Consider the following 18,549-nt stretch of genomic DNA (forward strand, 5'->3'; position numbering starts at 1 on the left):
CTTAGTTGCCAGCTGGGGTTAAACCACAACATATATAAATTCTAAAGATCTAATTTTCTGTAATCCAGCTATTAAATACTTATCATTTTCAAGAGTTAACCTGGGGCAATTACCTTTTTGTTTAATTGCTTCCTTTGATACAGCATAAAATGACATTAATGAGATTTAATTGGATCATTAATCACTTTATGTTTTAATAAGCTACTCCACAATAAGTGACTAAACTCTTAAATATTTCATCCTGCTCAATTTTTTTCATAACTCTCCCAAAAGCTATTAACGCAAGCTTGCAGGTTTACCTAAAACTGCTTGCAAAGTCAGGGCCCCATATTTTATCCCATGTAACAAACAAAACAATCATTGTTTTGTTCATGCAAGGCAATTATCTATAAAGAAAAACAAAGCTCTTCTATCAATGGCAATAGAACTGATTCACACCTCTGAAGGCTACAGAATCAGGTGCTCTGCTGAGTATTTCTGATAATCTGATAGAGCAAAATAATACTCTATAATGAAAAGAATTCTTAATATTCAACACTTTAGCATGCACTTGAAAGTGAGTTGTGAACACTTTTGAAAAATAAATGTGAGTGTATTACCCCCAAACTCCCTACCAGCTACACAGAATAAAAAATAAAATTTAAAAGCTTCAAGGACTTCTCTAATGAACAGCCTTACCAAAAGTTCAGAGAGTATGAAATATGCTAAGATATGGACACTTTGCATATGTGTAAGATATTTCCAATTTAAAGACAAATCCAGACATGTTTTTTTTGAAAAGCCACATTTCTTGTTAGTCTTAAAATGCCACTAGAAACAAAAAACCCTGAATAAGCTTATACACATAAGCCTTAGCATTTCATTAGAACAGACAGGTAAGTGGCTTCACTCTTCTTACTAAAATGCTTTTTTTTAGAAGCCCAGGGAGCAGCATGCATAGTCCTATTTCTAGCCAACTTACAACTTTATTATGTGGTCAGCATTAACAGATACTTCTATGACTATAGTTACAACACAATTCCTATTGCATCCACCATTTGACCCTTTGGGCTAACATTTCTATGTGTGGTCTCCATAAAAAGTGATGTTTCTATAAATCTGGCTAATCTTTCATCTTATTTTGGATTTGAAGAGGGTAAATACCAGTAAAAAACCCCATAACACCACATGCTTCCCCTACCTGGCTAACCCATATTCTCCATTCATTTCCCACATAAAACTCATGCGATGAATTTAGCAAACTATTACTTGAGGACTATACAGCTGACTACTCTTTAGGAAAAAAAAATGCCATTGCAAAGAATAACCCTAGAAGTAATGGTTACAGAGCCTTTGAAATTTTCACTGTATGAAAGCCCTCCCTGATAACACAGCACACAAACCCTCACCTCACCTGCAAGCAGATATAAGTAATCAGTAAAAATGTGCAGCTGGGAACACCTAAAGACAAGAGTTATAAACAGACCTCATTCCCATCCTCCTTCCTGAAAGCAAAGGATAATGAAAGTTACCTAAAAAACTCAAGGAACAAACCGTCTCCAGTATTTCACTCAGCCTGAAACCGCCTCATACCTCGCTGTAACACAAAGGGAGTTGGCAAGAGCCATCTTTTTGATAATGCTCTTTTTCTTTACCAACATACCACAGACGCAGAACTACACTCTACCAACATTCATTATGGTTTTACCTTGAATTCAGAACTGTATCTGGGCAAATGGATTGAACAGCTGCTTGTTCCTCCTCATTTTGTTGTATAAAAAAAGAATCATCATTCTTAATATCAAGAGATGGGCCCCATCTTCCTGTTTCTCTTTCCATATGCATTCATCTCTTAGTATGACACTTCTTTTCAGTATCTTCAACTAAGTTTTAGAGCCTTCTTTTTCCCCCCCTACCCTTTTTTTTTTTTTTTTTTCTGGTAAGATGACTTTAGTATTCAAAAGTAACACTCAGGTGAGGAGCCAATAGTAGGGAACTGTGCAAAGGAGAGGGCATCATCTTATGGTTCTGTTTCGGGTAGGTGGGGTTTTGGTAGCAGGGGAGGGGCTGCAGGGGTGGGTGGCTCCTGTAAGAAGCTGCTAGAAGCTTCCCTGGCTCCAAGACGGACCCACCTCTGGCCAAGGCCAAGCCCATCAGTGATGGTGGTAGCACCTCTGGGATAACAGATTTAAGAAGGGAAACCTGCAGTGGAGAGGGGAGTGGGATGTGAAAGAAACACCTATGCAGACAGCAAGGTCAGTGAAGAAAGAGGGGGAGGAGGTGCGCCGGAGGAGGGGATGCCCCTGCAGCCCGTGGTGAGACAGCAGGCTGTCCTCTTGCAGCCAATGGAGGTGAACGGTGGAGCAGATGCCCACCTGGAGGACCCCATGCTGGAGCAGGGGGATGCCCCCAAAGATGACTGTGACTCCATGGGAAAGCCCACGCTGAAGCAGCCTGCACCTTAAGGACTGCAGCCCATGGAAGGGACCCACGCTGGAGCAGTTTGTGAAGAACTGCAGCCCATGGGAAGGACTCACATTGGAGAAGTTCATGGAGGACTGTGTCCTGTGGGAGGACCCCACAGTGGAGCAGGGGAAGAGTGTGAGGAGTCCTGCCCCTGAGGAGGAAGGAGCAGCAGAGACAACGTGTGATGAACCAACCCCAACCCCCCCCCACTGTGCTGCTGCAGGGGTAGGTAGAGAATCCGGGAGTGAAGCTGTGCCTGGGAAGGAGGGAGGGGTGGGGGGGGAGGTGTTTTTAAGCTTTGGGTTTTACTTCTCATTATCCTTGTTTTGATTTGATTGATAGAAAATAAAATTGATTTTGTTTTTTTCCCCAAGTTGAGTCTGGTTTTTGCCTGTGACCATAATTGGTGAATGATCCCTCTCTGTCCTTGTCTCAGCCCATGAGCCTTTCATTATATTTTCTCCTCCTCATCCCACCTGGACTGGGGGCAGGGGGAGGAGTCAGCAAGCAGCCATGAGGTGCTTTGTTACCAGCTGGGCTTAAACCACAACAAGTTCTCGTACAGTGAGACTCTCAGATAATAATTTCTCCAACTCTCAAGATCAGTAGCACACTTTGGTCTGCCAGTGAAAACCTAGCCCAGCTCACGTTTTCCCAGTAACTGTGTTGCCTACTTTTCTAGAGATATGTTGGCCTTCAAAAAGTTCAGTCCCACAAACTTTTCTCTGCAATCCCCCCCATCAGCTTCTTTGTGACCCTGTTCTGCCCATCCACATGCCAACTACCCAAAACCAGACAACTCTTCTGGGCTCAGGCAAGGGAAGAGCAACAAGAAACACGTCTGTCACATTTTTCTGTTCTCTGTTCATCAGTCCATCATCAGTCCATTCTGCAAGGAGCTTTGTCAAGGACTAGATCCTTTCTGCAGTGTATAAGGTGGTTTCAGAAGACTGAAGAAAGGTAACCCTTTCTCCAATAGTTTAGGTTATCTTCAGAGTTACTTCTGTATCTCTTGTAATAGGAATGAGGACATATCAGCAAACTAGGGACTGCTCCTTCTCCTAATCAGCAGCCAGAGTGGATGGGGAAGATCTTCAGACTGTTAGTCCCTTCCTCCCTTCCTTCCCTGTGCCTCCTCCCTAAGCTTTCCTGGCTTTTAAAGCTTGCCTTTCAATTAGATCACTTCATACCAGCCTTAATCTTTGGTCTTTCTTCTTGGGGAATAACTACTTAAGGACTGTCATATTGAATCAGATCAAATGATGACAGGGTTTGTGATCTTCCTCTACCAGTGACCTATAGCAGATGCTCTGGGCACTCCAGCATCTGTCCTCAGCTTTTGTACTTGGCTGTTTGAAGCTGCAGAAGACTCAAAGTTTGACCCAATTCTTGTCACTTTCAGTGATGCTTACAGAGGTCTGATTAGTCTGGAAAATCACATACAACTCTGGTCAGCTTTTGTTGAGCTTCCAGAAAGCAGGGAGTTCTGAGCACACCGACAGAACTGTCCTTGTACATCACCACACCAAGCTCATGACAGCTCACACTTTCCTCTAAAGCCTCTGGGCTAGAAAGGCAACAAGGATTGACTTTTTTCTTTTTTAATATTTTTTTTTTTTTACAATTAGTCCCCACATTAACCCTGGACATTTAATTTTTTAGTGTGCAAATGTGCTCGCTTCCCTGAGCTTATGATTTTTATATCTGACACACAACATATTGTCTTGCCTACAGGGCTGGTTTTCCCTCCTATGGAATATCCTCCGTAGTGTCTGGTCAAGCCACTGGTCTCTCCTAAACTGAAACAAGTACATTCTGAACCTGGATTTGTTCCTTGCTTCTGGGAAATAGCTTTATCGAAGGGTTTTGTTTTGGTTTTTTTCTTCCTTCCCTGAGACAATATATTGGCTCTGCTGCAGTGCTCCTGCTAGTGCATGGCCAGTTATTGCACTATAATCAAAGCACATGATTGACTCAGGCTTTTAAGAAAGGTGGTATAGGATTTACTCTGAGATATATGTGGGGACAGGAATACTTTCAACAATACAAGTCTCCTTTTATCATCTATTTTATTCTTATTTTACTCATAAATAATTTTTTGTGTGCTCAGAAAGCTATGCCTTAAAAAATGTCTTTTTCAAACTTTGGAATGAAGAGCTGGTAATCTTCCCTGTTGTTGCAATAGTACACTGGTGTGATAAACCATGTATATCACTGACAAAACAAGCATTTTTTGTAATCCAATGAAGCAAAGTCCATGCTTGCTCCAGAAGAACAAACATTTTTGCTTGGGAAGTTCACTCTGCTTTTAAGCTAGAAAATAAATGATGTTGCAATTTAAATCCTCATACTATAGTTGATGTTCACTTAGCTTTGCTAAAAGCACTGGGCTTGCTTGGCAGTGAAAATTTCTCATTTAAAATCTCTCTCAGTTGATACAGGTATGCATTTGTACATAAAACCACAGAAAAGTATACAAGCTTTCATATATGAAGGTTAAACCTTGCTAATGCAGGGACTCTAAAAATGAACTTCTGGAGTGCAACCATGGAAACAACAAAAAATGGGAATTCAGCTAGCTTTTCTGGCATTTGTGGATTTTTCCATGAAAGCACAACAAGTCATGGACTTAAAATGCACAATAGGCTTATTGTTTCACAATGCTTCTTTCTCCCCATTTTGGTGGAAAAACAAACCCAAGACATAACCAAACATCAAATGTAGAGCATGGCTAAGGAAGAAGTTAAACTTTCAGAACACATGGAACTTTTTATGTAATAAGCACTTCAGCCAGCTGGATGGGCAGGAGCTAGAGCTAATCAAGGGAAGCTGAATCAATACATCCATTTGATGCTTTTCCCCACTTGACTCCACAGCATTATGAAGTTTTACCAGCAGCCCAGAATTAAGTGAAATGAAACAAAAAGTTTTTATTTATTTGAAAAAAAAGTTTTCTAAACGAAGGTTATAGTCTCTTCAATACTTAGCTCTGCCTGCCTAAGAATTACAAGTACATTGTCGGAAACAAGATAACACCCAAAATAGGGATGTGCAGATAATGCAAAAATATCTTGACTGTTGACTGATCACAGGCACTTTGCTAGCCTGCTCTCAAGTGTCCACGGGTGACTACTGGAGAGGTTATTCTTAACATTCTCATCAGCACTTGAAACCTCGACTTATCTCCTAATCCTACCAGCAACACATTTCAACAGCCACTTATGAATGCACAGCCACTACTGTGTGACTCATTTCCCAAAACACATAGCTGCCTGTTCTGGAGTCTGCTCTTTACCTTCCCTGCACTTCTATTTCAAATGGCACCACTGTGCTAATTTGTTATCTGTGATTGCTACAAAGTTCTGTCGGAGAAACCTGCTCCCATCAGTGGGCTCTGCCAGTATGGACGTGGAGTCAGCAGCTTCCCTTTGCTTCTCAGGTTGTAATGAAAGAGGACAACTACTGTTCGTTAAACAACACAGCCACGCTAAGTTACTTACTGCAAAGTACCAAACGTTCAGCAGTCACTCTCCTTTGCAGGGGAGTGGCTCCTAAAGGGACTTACACAGAACTGCACGAATCACAGTGCTGGGTAAAATTAAGTCTGTAGTAATACCTAACAGCAGCTCCAGAGGCCCTTCTCTCCTCTCACTATCAGGTCCTAGCCCTCACACTCACATTCAGTGGCACAACTACAAGTTCGCTCTGCTGTACTACAAAATATAGCCCTGAAGCAGTGTAGGTAGGAATAAAAAGTGTGGGATGGCAGGAGAAGGCTGGGAGACACTTTTACTCCAAAGCCACAGCATCACAGAGCTGTACCCAAAAGAAACTAAATTTCTCATTCTTCACATAACGTGTTATTGTATACACAATCAAGAGCTGTGTATATTTCTGCTTCACTTTAAATGTTAAAAATATTAAATAACATTTACTGCATTACATAACCATATTCAGATTACTCAGACATGCAGCGTAGTCACATAATGGTGTTTAACTTCTTAATCCAAGTAGAGGCCCTTGAAGCATGCAAAAGGAAACAGTTTTTGCTACTGAACTTTTGAACCTCAGTTGAAGACTATGTGTCTGCTAAGAGAGACAAATTTATGATAGTTAGCATCACTGCAGCCTGGGAACTTTCTGTTCATTGGTGATCCCAAGGACACAAAAAAAAAGAGAAAACCCCTTTTTAGGCTTAATGAACCAAGTAATAAATTTACATTCTAAGGTTAACCAGAAGCCACTTCTAAGCAGTTACTCAGGGAAGTCCCCAAGACAAAGAAATATAAATATTACTAATTAGAAAAAAGTATGTCACTGTCGCCCTAAGCTGTAAAGGGAGCAATTAAAAATAAGAACAACCAGCACGTAGCTGGAGACACCAGAGTAAAGAACAAGAACGAACTAATGGAATGAAAATCCCAGAAACCTTCAGCCTCCCAGGCAGCCACCTACACTGTCACACGTGCAAAACTGTACTGTTTATCTTTATGCAGAAAGGGCTTTGCTCAATGATATTTAGGAAATAAGTTCTAGCATAACCAACAATTTCTCCTCCTGCTTCACAGCCACACAAATAAGCTTCTTTTTTAATAGAACAAATGCAGTTCCTAAAAAAAATCCCCCATAAAATCTTATAATTCTCTGTACTACTCAAATACTCCACATCCACTCCTACGATTGCAATCACGCAAGTACTGTGATGTTTGTGTGGCATACTAAATACTGTGAAATTAAAAGCTGGATTCTGCTTCCAAGCCAATAGCATTAAGAAATAGGGTCACTGCACTGCAACTGAACAAGGAAGTCTAGAAATGGCTGTGTTTTGACAACTTCTGGCTTACAGTATTTAAAGAAAACCAACCAGACTATAACACATGCCAAGCCCTGACACATGTACTACGTGCACAGTTACACATGTACTAGATTCTATGCCAATGACTCGCCATAATCAGCTCAACGGTATATTTCAGTGTGTTAACTAAACTACAAAAGTAAGCTTTGGCAGGGAACAGACCATCCTTCTCTCCCAGATTTAAGCTGGGGACATAAGGTTGTACAGTTAATGACTTAAACCCAGCAAGATTAGGCCTTGTGATTATAATCTAATGCTTCCGAACAGAGTTTTTCATATGCTGTTTATGAAATAAGGAAGATTATGCTTTAAAAAAAACATACCTTAAAAAGCGTCACAGTAATTTCAACATTTTCAGGAACAGGCCATACCACCACCCCACGATATGGGTTCTTGATTCCAGGCTGCCAGCTATGAGCCTAAAGGAAGAAAAGAAACAGTCATCTTTAAAGCCATTATAAAAGTGCTGACTCAACTCCCACGGGACCCAGTGCATGTAGGTAAAAGTAACATGTCACTGACTCTAAAAAGGCTGTGTTCTTAAACCTATGACTCTGCTGAACACTATAAAGAACATCATTAAGAATGACAGTAAGGAAACTCAGACCACTAGTAGGCTGCTTTTTTTTTTTTTTTTTTTTTTTTCCCACTGAACTAAGCTGTTCCTCACAAGGTCCTAAACTCTGGGTTTTTTAAGTACATAGCATAGGTCAGGACAGTCAGAGCCTTGCAAAAAATTAAGGCCGTAAGACCAGAGCTTCTGTAGCAAGCTGAACTTTATTTTGTTTTTATCCAGATGAAGGAATGTTTTTATTTAAAGAACACATGAGTACAGCACACAGTGCTGGCTTAACCACATTTACACCTAAATAGAGGAAAAACACAGTTTTACTTAAGAAAAAAAAAAGAAAACAATGATTTATAATACAGATTAAATGCTACTAAAACATTTAAATTCTTAAGACTTAATATGCTGGGGTACCTACACTTAGAAAAGATAATGAAAAAAACAGCAGTTAAATAGACTGAGAACTTGTCTACCTTTGAGTATGAATTTGGATTGACGTATGGTCTGTATTTACATTTTAACAGCTAGTCCTGAAAACAACCATGTATGAGCATTTCTGTTGCAGAAGTATGCTTTTTTCCAAGCTCAACTTAATCCATTTTGTGATGCTGTAAGATAAATGAGGGAAGGATGCTGATGCACAAGTGACTGCTGAGGAGCAGGGGTGTTATTAGAAATATGTGGAATTTTTATCAGGAAAGAATGTATAAACTATTCACTGTTATCCGAAGCCAATTAACTCGGCCTTTTTTCTTTTTTTTTTTTTTTATTCTAGAGCATCACTCATTGCAGTTTTATACTCCTTCCAACACTCAGAACTTCAGGTTAAGACTGGCTATTAGAATAAATTTTTGCTATAGTAAGGTTAGTAGGACTTGTGCCTCAGGTTCTCAGGTACCCTAAGGTAGCCTGGGCAACTTTAAACATGACTTTGCTATACCAAAGTGGGAAAGACAAAGATGGTGAAACACTCCCATTCAGTCAACTCTGCCACTGTGTACTGTAAGCAGTGTGTGCTCCAGATGCCAGGTTCGTATCTGACAGCCCCATCACACATGCATGCTGCTTCATGAGCCCTCTTGCATTCAGCTGGGCTTTCACTGGAGCCTGTAGCATCACAGGTACCTCCGGTGGACTTGCTCTTACTCTAAGCCCTCAATCCTCACAAAGCAGAGGTCTGCAGATTAACTGCAGGTGACAATAACTGCTAAGGCAGCAGGGACAAGGAGAAGAAGGACAAAGGGAGAGGCAGAGGAGTTGGGAAGAGATGCGAAGCTGAGGAACAGGGAGAATCCAGCCTGCACAGCCACCAGAGAAAAAAGCCCTACCTGCCTTCACAGCTACATGTGCACAGCATGCTCATTTCCATCCCGTTATTTTTTATTTTCTTGCTGAACATTGCCAGCTCTCCTGTGGTTTTATCACAAGTTTTTCCATCTTTGGTGTTCTGCTTAAAACCCCAGCTCCCGAAGATGCCTAATTAGATTAGAAATTTCAGTAAGTTTTATGCTTTGTGCTTGCCAAGTAAACTTAAATCATGACTTGGGGCATCCGAAGAAAGGAATTTAAAAAAAGAGCAACTTGAAAGAACCCAATTTCCACTATTTTTAACTCCATTAATTTCAGCCTAATCTCATTATTCTAAAGCAGGCCTAGGATGAATTTCTGAATAACTGAGCAAACAAGACTCTTCATAGCTTTACTCTGTGAGTGTATTTTATAAGAAAAAGATGTTTTGTGAGCAGCAAAACACACCACAGTAGCTGTCATCCTCACTACAGCCACCCAAGCTTCAGCTTCCGTCTCCCTTCCACAGGACCTGCAGTCCCCCCCCATCATTCTTAGCTTGCCTGATGGGGATATTCAGCAGGCACAAGGCAGCAATCCACAGCCAGGCACATGCTCACCTGACAGCTAGCCTGTGCTCATGTAGCATCTTGTAAGATAAACTCCATAGAGGCACTCCATCATCTTTCCAGATACCAATTTTCACAAAACTAATAGGAGCTCATGGCATGTCTGGAACCTGTGCTTTCCCGCTGGTTTTGGCCCATACTGACAATTATGTCAAACTTGCAATGTCCAACATCCAGGCACTGACAGCCTGCTCAGCTGAGGATCACTTGTTCCATTTATAAAACAAACTAGAAAATAAGCAATCACTGGTGCAGGCAAAGCTTTACTGCAAGCCCTTTATCAGCACTGCCCCCCACCAGGACAGTTAGTAAGAAACAATAAACACACACATGGATATATGTATGATTTTCTGTCACTGTGTCAGGCATGTCACTGAAAGCAACAACCAGGAGACAAGCCCCAGCTAATGAGCTTTTAAAGCAAAGCTGTTCTGTGATCAGCTGAATGTTATTAAATCCTCCTTTGGCTTTGAAAAATAAACACTGTACCACACAAACAGCATGACAGAAAAAGATAACATCAAAACTACATCTGGGTTGTTGAGAAGGAGAAAGGGAAAGGGGAAAGCACAGAGGAAGGGGTAACAACAATAAATTAACATGGAGAGTGTTATTCTAACACAATATTTCTCATTTCAGGGACCTCTGTGCTGCAATTTCTTGAAGTTACATCTGGCCCATATAAAAGAAATTTTTCAACTCCCAAATGATAAGCCTTGACTTTGATATGTGAGCTGGATCAGGCCACCTCTTTGCAGCAGAATTGCCAACGCTTCCAGACAGGGAATTGCTGCCAGGGCTCAGCCAAGGTGAGGCACTGCATCTGCGCAGTACATTTCCACCCTAATCCTCGTCTCCAACTCGATTTCCCATTGGGTTGTGCCTTCTAGACCCACTTTTTCCTTATCTCCTTCTAGTCTTCATTAGCCATCTCTCCTTGTCTCTGAAGCCAAGGCGACAGAAGCTGCTAAGCAGAAGTGACTGCCAGCAGCAGGTGCCTCACCCACAGCCTTCCCCTTGCTGGACTCATCTCCTAAATCCAAGGGACAAGAGCCATGGCCTGGAAAGAGAAGCAGAAACACTCTGATGCATTTCAAGGAGAAAGGCAACTCCTCCCTTTTTCTGCCAGTGGAAGATGAGGGGAGATGACATAGCAAGAAAGCTCTTTTAAATCAGGAAACGGGAGCTACAGGAGGGGTTGCTGAAATACCCTATAAATAGAGTAGGGCTGTGAATGACATTGTCCAACCTACAGCATTGCTCTGGCACAAAACTGGTGACTGTTAGAGGAAGAATGCTGTTTAAGAAAGGACGTGGAGGTGAGCCTACAGACTTGCACGGGCACTTCAGGCTACCCAGTTTTGAGACCATTCCCCAGTTTGCTCTCTAAAACAACAGCAGTTACAATCCAAACAGCCTGCTTTGCAATGTACCATATATGACGTTGTGAACATCACAACAACTATTCTGCTGTACTTGACCTAGAAAGACAGACTTGGTACCTGTGCAGTTTTGGCCTCTGGTTCCATTGAGAAGGAAAGAATCTTTAAAAATAGATCAAAATCAGCAGCTTACAGGGCCAGATAATTAAAATGTTAAGTGTTCCATATGATAATGCACATACAACACACCAAAGGGCTTACAAACTGTACTCAAAATTAGTGAAACACTCCTGAAAATACTCAATCTGTTGTCAAGCAGCCTTCAATAGTCAGTAATTTCAAACACAAAGAGTGCGCTTTGATGTTTGTGCAAATTCTTAACATTAGTAATACTTAAGCTATTATCAGCAAGGTACAGTCTCTCCATTCTTGGTAACTGCCCACTTCTTGGTTGTATGAAACAGCAGTTTTACACACCGCTCTCACCTCATGCACAGGCTAGACAAACTCCAGTCTTACTCTCCAGTAGTGTCTGCTGGAGAGCACAGATTGGGCTTACTTTTATGAGCGGGCTTAATTGCAAAAGTAACGTTCCCCAGCATTGCTGAAACTCTTGTACCAAATGGTGAAACGTTACAGAAGACTATAAAGCTGCTCCATCTAGTTCAACATATGGCAATACATTGATAGAACAAAAGAAGATGAGACTACCTCACCCAAGGGCTGCCTGTTGTACACCACCTTTCCTTGTAATTACCCACCAGGGGCTGACCTTGACCATATGAAACTGCCTCCCACTCTGCAAACTTGGACAGCAAAATACAAATACATTTCTGCGAAACTTGGAAGAAACCAGGTAATTTTATAAACACTGGGGTTTTTTAAACACTCTCCTCCAATCTAAAAAACCAGTTACTATAAATTCTCTGTAATATAAGAAAGTGTATAAACATTTATAAATCCAGTGTTATCCTCTTACAGGAAAGAACGGGAGGTAGCAAAACCAAAAAACCCTACCAAACCTACACCAGAATTTTTTTAGCCAGTTCTTGGGGGAGGTGGGGGGGAGGAACAAACAACAAAACATGGAGATACTGAATATAAACCTTCCCTTACAGTCACTGCTCAGCTGTCTAAATGATAGAATATAAACGGAATGATCTTTTAAATCTGAATTAAAAACGATAAAGTTGAAGACAGCCCCGAATCTGGAACTTTGGTTTCAAACATGAAGTTAATAAATGCCACCACCAGCTGTTCATCACTTCATCATGAAGAAAATAAGGCAGATGCAGGCAAATTAGCTAACTAGGGTACCTTATGGAAGCCGCTGTATGTAGGGGATTTCATGACCTGGCAACATGTGCCATTCCTATCATGACCAACTCTGCTTATTGCTGCTTACGCTTTTCCTTGTCTCTACAAAAACCTCTTTCCTGACCCTTCAAAAACAAAATATTACATTATTTCAAGAGCCTACCCTTCCAGATGCTTTATGTTACCCATCTGCTTTCTCCCTTCTTCACTACCACCTCATCTCATCCTGCCTGTTGTGCAGCATAATTGCAAGTTACTTTCCCGTAAGATCCTAAAGCCGACCATAATATTTTAAGCCTCCTGCAAATTATGGAACAGTTTATATTTATGAATCAAAAATATGTTCCTATAGCCAAGCCCTCAATACTGTTTTTTAAAAGCCAAAGTCAGAAACGGACCTATCATTATGCCTCACCTGCAGCCCCAGAAGTGGCTTTATTGTGAGCCAGCGAACTGCTGCTTTTCTTTCCCTGATAAAGTTTTTGCCAACTGTCTATGATCAGATCAGCTCTGCTACTTGTCTCTGTGACAGGCTGTTCAGGGCACAAGAGCCAAGCAGAAGCTTGTCTGGCTCCAATAGTGCCTAGGGCAGCTCAGCTTGTAAGGATAATCCCTCTTCTTCAGCGTTATCCAGGCAGAACACTTAAACAGGAATAGAAAAAAAAAAAATTAATTAATAACTCAAAGAGGAGGAGCTGACATTAAGCAGTCAGATCCTTCATCTGGTGCCTCCATGCTAGCAGTGTGGCTTGTGCAGACCAAGCATTGCTCCAATTTGCTCTATGCAAGGACTCCCACCAAAGCCATACATCATCTGGGGACAGCCAGAGGTCAATATGATCCAGCTGCTAACAGACCCACTGGAAAAGGAATGGACTGAGAAAAGCTGCCGATTCCCCCACACCAAAGGAAACCTCAACTGGCAGTTTGTGGATGGCTTCTTCTGTACCATAGCTCAGTATCACAAAGGGAGGACACAAATTAAAGACTGTACTCCAGACTACAGCTTGCATCCCCATGATCATCTTGAAATCACTGTGCTTGGCCATCCAGTTAAAGAGAGAGGCTGGGCACCCGAACAATGCTCCTGTCGCACTCCCGCCCTGGGATGCAGTCCAAAAAACCCAGCACGTGCCAAAGAAGAAAGCTCAAAGCCCTGGTAATGCCAGGCAGCCTTCGTTCAACCCATTGCTGTCCGTTTCCCTTGAGAGTAGACAAGGAAACTAGTAGATTCCCACAGGTCTTCCCATGAATGTCTTCCAATTCATCAGCACATACGTGTTACACTGTAATTATGCACCCAAGTATTACTGCTAAAAAGCTACAGAAAGACTGCTAAGCTTGGAGAATGAGCAAAAACTCTCCTCACTAGGAAACAGATTCTCTAGCACTGAGCTAGCTGTTCAAGCTTAATTTCACACATACACATTCATGACATATTCCTTAAATGCATGATTCATGCTATTTCTTTCACCAAACATTGCCTTATCCACTGCTTACAATAGATGATGCTCAGATAGAGCCTCTTCCCCTTCTCATCAAGCAGTTTCTGGCCTTATCTGTTGGGCTTCTTATTAAAAAAAACCAAAACAAACCCAAAACAAACAAACAAACAAACAAAAACCCCAAAACTGAATGCTGTTATTTTTCTCATAGTTTCTGGGACATCCATCCCTGCATCTCAGAATGTCACCAAAATTTAACTTTATGGGATCCCTGGAAAAAAGAAGGGTATTATGGCCCCCAATTTACAAGCAGCGAAAGAATAGCCAGTTTCCACCAATTTGGCACAGTCTTCTTAAATCAGCAATGACCTTACTTTATAGGGATCAAGCATGAAACAACCTTTTGTTTTGTCTTCCAAAGCAGATGTTTTTCACTTCAACTGTAAGGATGGCTGCTCAACACCGCTGCAAGTCAGTCTCCATGCCCCAAACACCCACAAAATGTAAAGATACATCAAATCTAGCTGTAATATTCTATCTAGCCTCAGTCAGGAACTTTGTAGATGAGGATGGGACCAAACTGAACTCCCCAAGGCAGCATTTAACCACATAACAGCGAGGCACTCTTTTCTGTTCATATCCTATACCTTCTTTAACAAACACCCTCCAACTTCTTTATCACTTAAGCTGTTTTGCTCACTCAGTGAGCAAACTCAGTCATCCTGTTCTCCCTAACTACTGTCTGCTCAACGAGGCAGCAACGCTGTAGGAAAACAATTTGCAATTGCCTTATTAAAGACTATACCGTATGCCTAAAATGGTACAGACCAACCATTAGAATGACTCATCCTAATTTTGACTGCTTACATTTGCAACCCAATATGATTTCCTTACTTTACTAACAAACCAAGAAGCCCCAGGAGTGCCATTACTGAACTGTGCTGGTCCCAGGCAGTCATTGGCATGTCAGAGTCACAACATGCCTTTATAACTCCAGTCAGTGAAGAAGCTGGTAGTGACAGGCAGGGCTAGCACTACGCAATGAGGTAGCCAGAAAAGGCAACAGATTGCCAAGGACAGCAAAACAGATGACCCAACTGCTGCTTTATTGATGGCATATCCTTGAAAAAAGGCTGGATGGGCTGCTGTTGTAGACAACAAGGGATCCTTTTTACTCCCTACATATAGATCCTTTTTATTCCCTGTCCCTCTGCTTCTCTTGGCTCTGCTCTTAGCGTTCAAGTCCTTTCCCTGTTCCTGACATTGTTCCTTCTCCTCTGTGTTCAAACAGTTTTTGATAAACCTGTAGCAGAAGTGCTGAAATCACAGCCAAGGCACCTTCCTTCTGCTTTGATACAAAAAGGATCTTTGAAGAATAATTCTGTCAGGCTCTCAGAAGCAAGTGCAAATTTGATTCTTCAGAGGTGTATAATTCAGCCATAAGCCTGTATGTGTTCACAGGAATAGCAGAAAGTACCTCCTTGACATCATGGCAACATCTCTTTTCAAATTGAAATTTCTTAGTTCAAAGCCTGGGAATGCCAGAGCATCTCAGTGAAATGAAAGTAAACATATTTACCACACATTTTTCCCTTGTTGTACAGTAGAACAAAGATATTCCTCCCCCGCTCAAAAAAAAAAAGAAAGTCCAAAAGCCCAGGGCCTGAAAACCTGGGGGCAACATGCCAGCATTGACAGGGTACAGAAGAAGAAGAATATATGTCCATAGCACCATCATACCATCTTTGAAGTTGCACCACATTTTTGGTTAACATATCTCTTGTACTTTCCCAGTACAAGAGAGACATGGAGCTACTGGAGAGAGTCCAGCAAAGGGCCACAAAAATGTTTAAGGGACTGGATCATCTCTCATAGGAGGAAAAGCTGAGAGATCTGGGACTGTTTGGCCTGGAGAAGACAAGGCTCAGGGGAAGGGGGATCTTATCGATGTATATAAATACCTGAAGGGAAGGTACAAAGAAGACAGAGCCAAGATCTTCTCAGTAGTGCCCAGTGACAGGACAAGAGGCAACGGGCACAAAGTGAAACAGGAGGTTCCCTCTGAACATCAGGAAACACTTTTTCACCATGAGGGTGACCAAGCACTGGCACTGGTTGCCCTGAGAGGCTGTGGTGTCTCCCACCTTGGAGATATTCAAAAGCTATCTGGACACAGTCCTGGGCAATCACCTGTAGGTGGCCCTGCTTAAGCAGGGGGGTTGGACCAGACATCCTCCAGCCTCAACCATTCTGCAAGTCGGTGAACTATCTGTTAGGGATATCCCTCATTATCCCTAACAATCTGAAAAGTTCAGAAATCATAACCTCCAAAGAAGTCTTTACATCATCTTTACAGTAAGTTAAGACCCCATCCCTCTCTTCCTCCTTCTCAAAGAAGCTGAAGAACATTGACAATTATTAATGCCTTGTACTCACTGAGCCCAGTGTCTGTCAAAAAATAAAATACGAGGAAATATTCATTTGACTTGCTTCCAAGAAAGCAATTAGATGAAAAAAAATGTCGAATAAAGTATTTTACTGGCAGGATGAGTAAGAGAACAAGAACATTTATTGATCTACAGTCTTAGACCAAAACAGCTCAAATCATATCAACTACCTAAGCTTTAAAATTAACTCTATCCTCTGCCCAGGCCTCAGGGCCACTCAGCCACTTTCAGAGTACCTTCGTGGGATCTTACTAAGCATGACTTAATTAGTTAGCGGAAGACTTTTCTGAGTCTCGGGTAAATCTGCCAGTTTATCCAAAAGTTGCTTCTACTGCCCGGTAACCAAAAGAGAGGACACTCACAGGAGGACATATCCTGGAACTTTATGGCCCAGCTGAAAAAACTTCAAGCCCAAAAAGCTGAGCTAGTGTCAGAAAATTCTCTTGCCTCAACAAAATGTTGCCATTGAAGCCTACAGCATCATGCCCATAACACCACAGGCAGAAACCCATCACTTCACAAAGCCCTACTGGACTTTTGTTAGGGCTTCTGTTTCTGAACATATTCTGAATCTCAGCAAACCAGTCATTCATGGACAAATACCTTGCTTCTCACCAAGCTTTTCAGGGTTACAATGCTTGTATAAGTATTGAATTTACTGTTCCATATTATCTTTCTCTGTCCTACAGAAATTAAACGAAACTAAGGTAGAAAAGTTATCATAGGGTAAGCCCCAACAGACACCATACATCAGCAGTTACTGCCTAGATATATATACACCATGCTACAAATTCAAGGTAACTTGAGATAGTTTATCCTTCAATGAAAGAGGAATAGTCTGACTGGCTTTGCTGCAGAGTATGAACATGGAACAGGAGCAGCTACCTTGGAAAATGTGCCACACTAAGTTCACACCCTTGCTTACTAACCAGGTAACACCTTTGGGTTTTCATACCCTAAAGCAGAATTTACGATGCACACACTGGAGCAGGCATTTGGTTGTACAGTCACTTTCAGTCAGTAACCAGCCTTTCGGTAAAACAGCTTAAAATAGTTTAGACCTCAAGTTAAAAGACAAAATACAGCAAATATGCATGACAATCAGAAAAATAAGTCAGAAAAAGAGGAGTACCAGCAAAAAGAACCCCAAAGTCTCTCCTGAGTAAGGTAGGAGAATGTGTATCACATTTTCTAAACATTTAAGTTCTTCAACATATGATTATTTCAAGGTATCTTCTCTATCATGGGTGCCCTCTCTCCACCATCCCAGAGTTCTTGAAGTATCATTTTGAGTTACATGCATACGCCAAAAAAAAAAAAAAAAGGAGCTTAGACCATCTCTATTTAACTGAATTAAAGAATTACTAAAAGGCTGAGTTCCAAAACTTCCCCTCTGGTCCAGACCACTTGCCATAAGCCTTACCAGGGTGAGATGCAACAGCTGTGGGGAGAGGGAATGAGCAAGTACAGGTGAGTTACCTCAAAGAGGAGATGGTCCTGGGAAGGAAGGAAACAAGCACACACTCCTGTCCCCTGCAAACCTGCCCAGTGGTTAGGATGCTTCTTTTCCTCAGCTCATTCATGTTGCCCTTCTCAAGCTTTTGGACAGATGGGGGACAGCCCTATACCAGAGGGCACAAGGCAACAAAAGAAATCCTGCTATACGACCAGTGTTCAAAGACCTTTGCTTGCCTGCTGTATGCATGAAATAGGCTCCCCTGGGCAACAACAACTGACTGCTAGGATTGACAAAAGATTTTACTCTTATTAGTCAATAATACAATACCATACAAGACATTGTCATATTGGACACTGAAGAAGTTTAGAAATGACTGCCATTTGTTTCAATCTCAGTGTAAATGGGGAGTGTTGCAGGTTTCATTTTCTATGGAAACCAAGCCACACACAGAGAATGTCTCACCTTTCCCTTCACCCCAGACCCAAAGGAGGCTCCACAGAGGCTAACTGCATCTTACTGTCAGAGCAGTAAAATTCAGCAGTCTGGACAAACTGAGCACCATTTAACAAAGAGACAGTAACCTCATAAGGCTTTCAGATTTCTTACTGCAGGAAGAAAAGTAAGGTGAAGCTCACAGAAGAGAGGGCTACTCTGCTTGCAAACTTTTACATATCAAAAAACCCAACCGCACGCAAGACAAACTTTATGAACACCC

At 41.7% G+C, this 18,549-nt stretch overlaps 1 protein-coding gene across 12 annotated transcripts in view; it reads right to left on the reverse strand.

Annotated features, from left to right (window-relative positions):
- EHBP1 (EH domain binding protein 1) overlaps nucleotides 1–18,549 on the reverse strand; it is a 231,446-nt gene that overhangs the window by 178,711 nt on the left and 34,186 nt on the right. For all 12 annotated transcript variants that reach the window (XM_052784229.1, XM_052784239.1, XM_052784234.1 and 9 more), the window contains exon 4: nucleotides 7,624–7,719. In XM_052784229.1, the coding sequence (XP_052640189.1) occupies nucleotides 7,624–7,719 (96 nt within the window). The remainder of the gene's footprint in view (nucleotides 1–7,623; nucleotides 7,720–18,549) is intronic.

This window comes from Harpia harpyja, chromosome 4 (genome assembly GCF_026419915.1).
Source record: "Harpia harpyja isolate bHarHar1 chromosome 4, bHarHar1 primary haplotype, whole genome shotgun sequence".
NCBI classification, from domain to species: Eukaryota; Metazoa; Chordata; class Aves; order Accipitriformes; family Accipitridae; genus Harpia; species Harpia harpyja.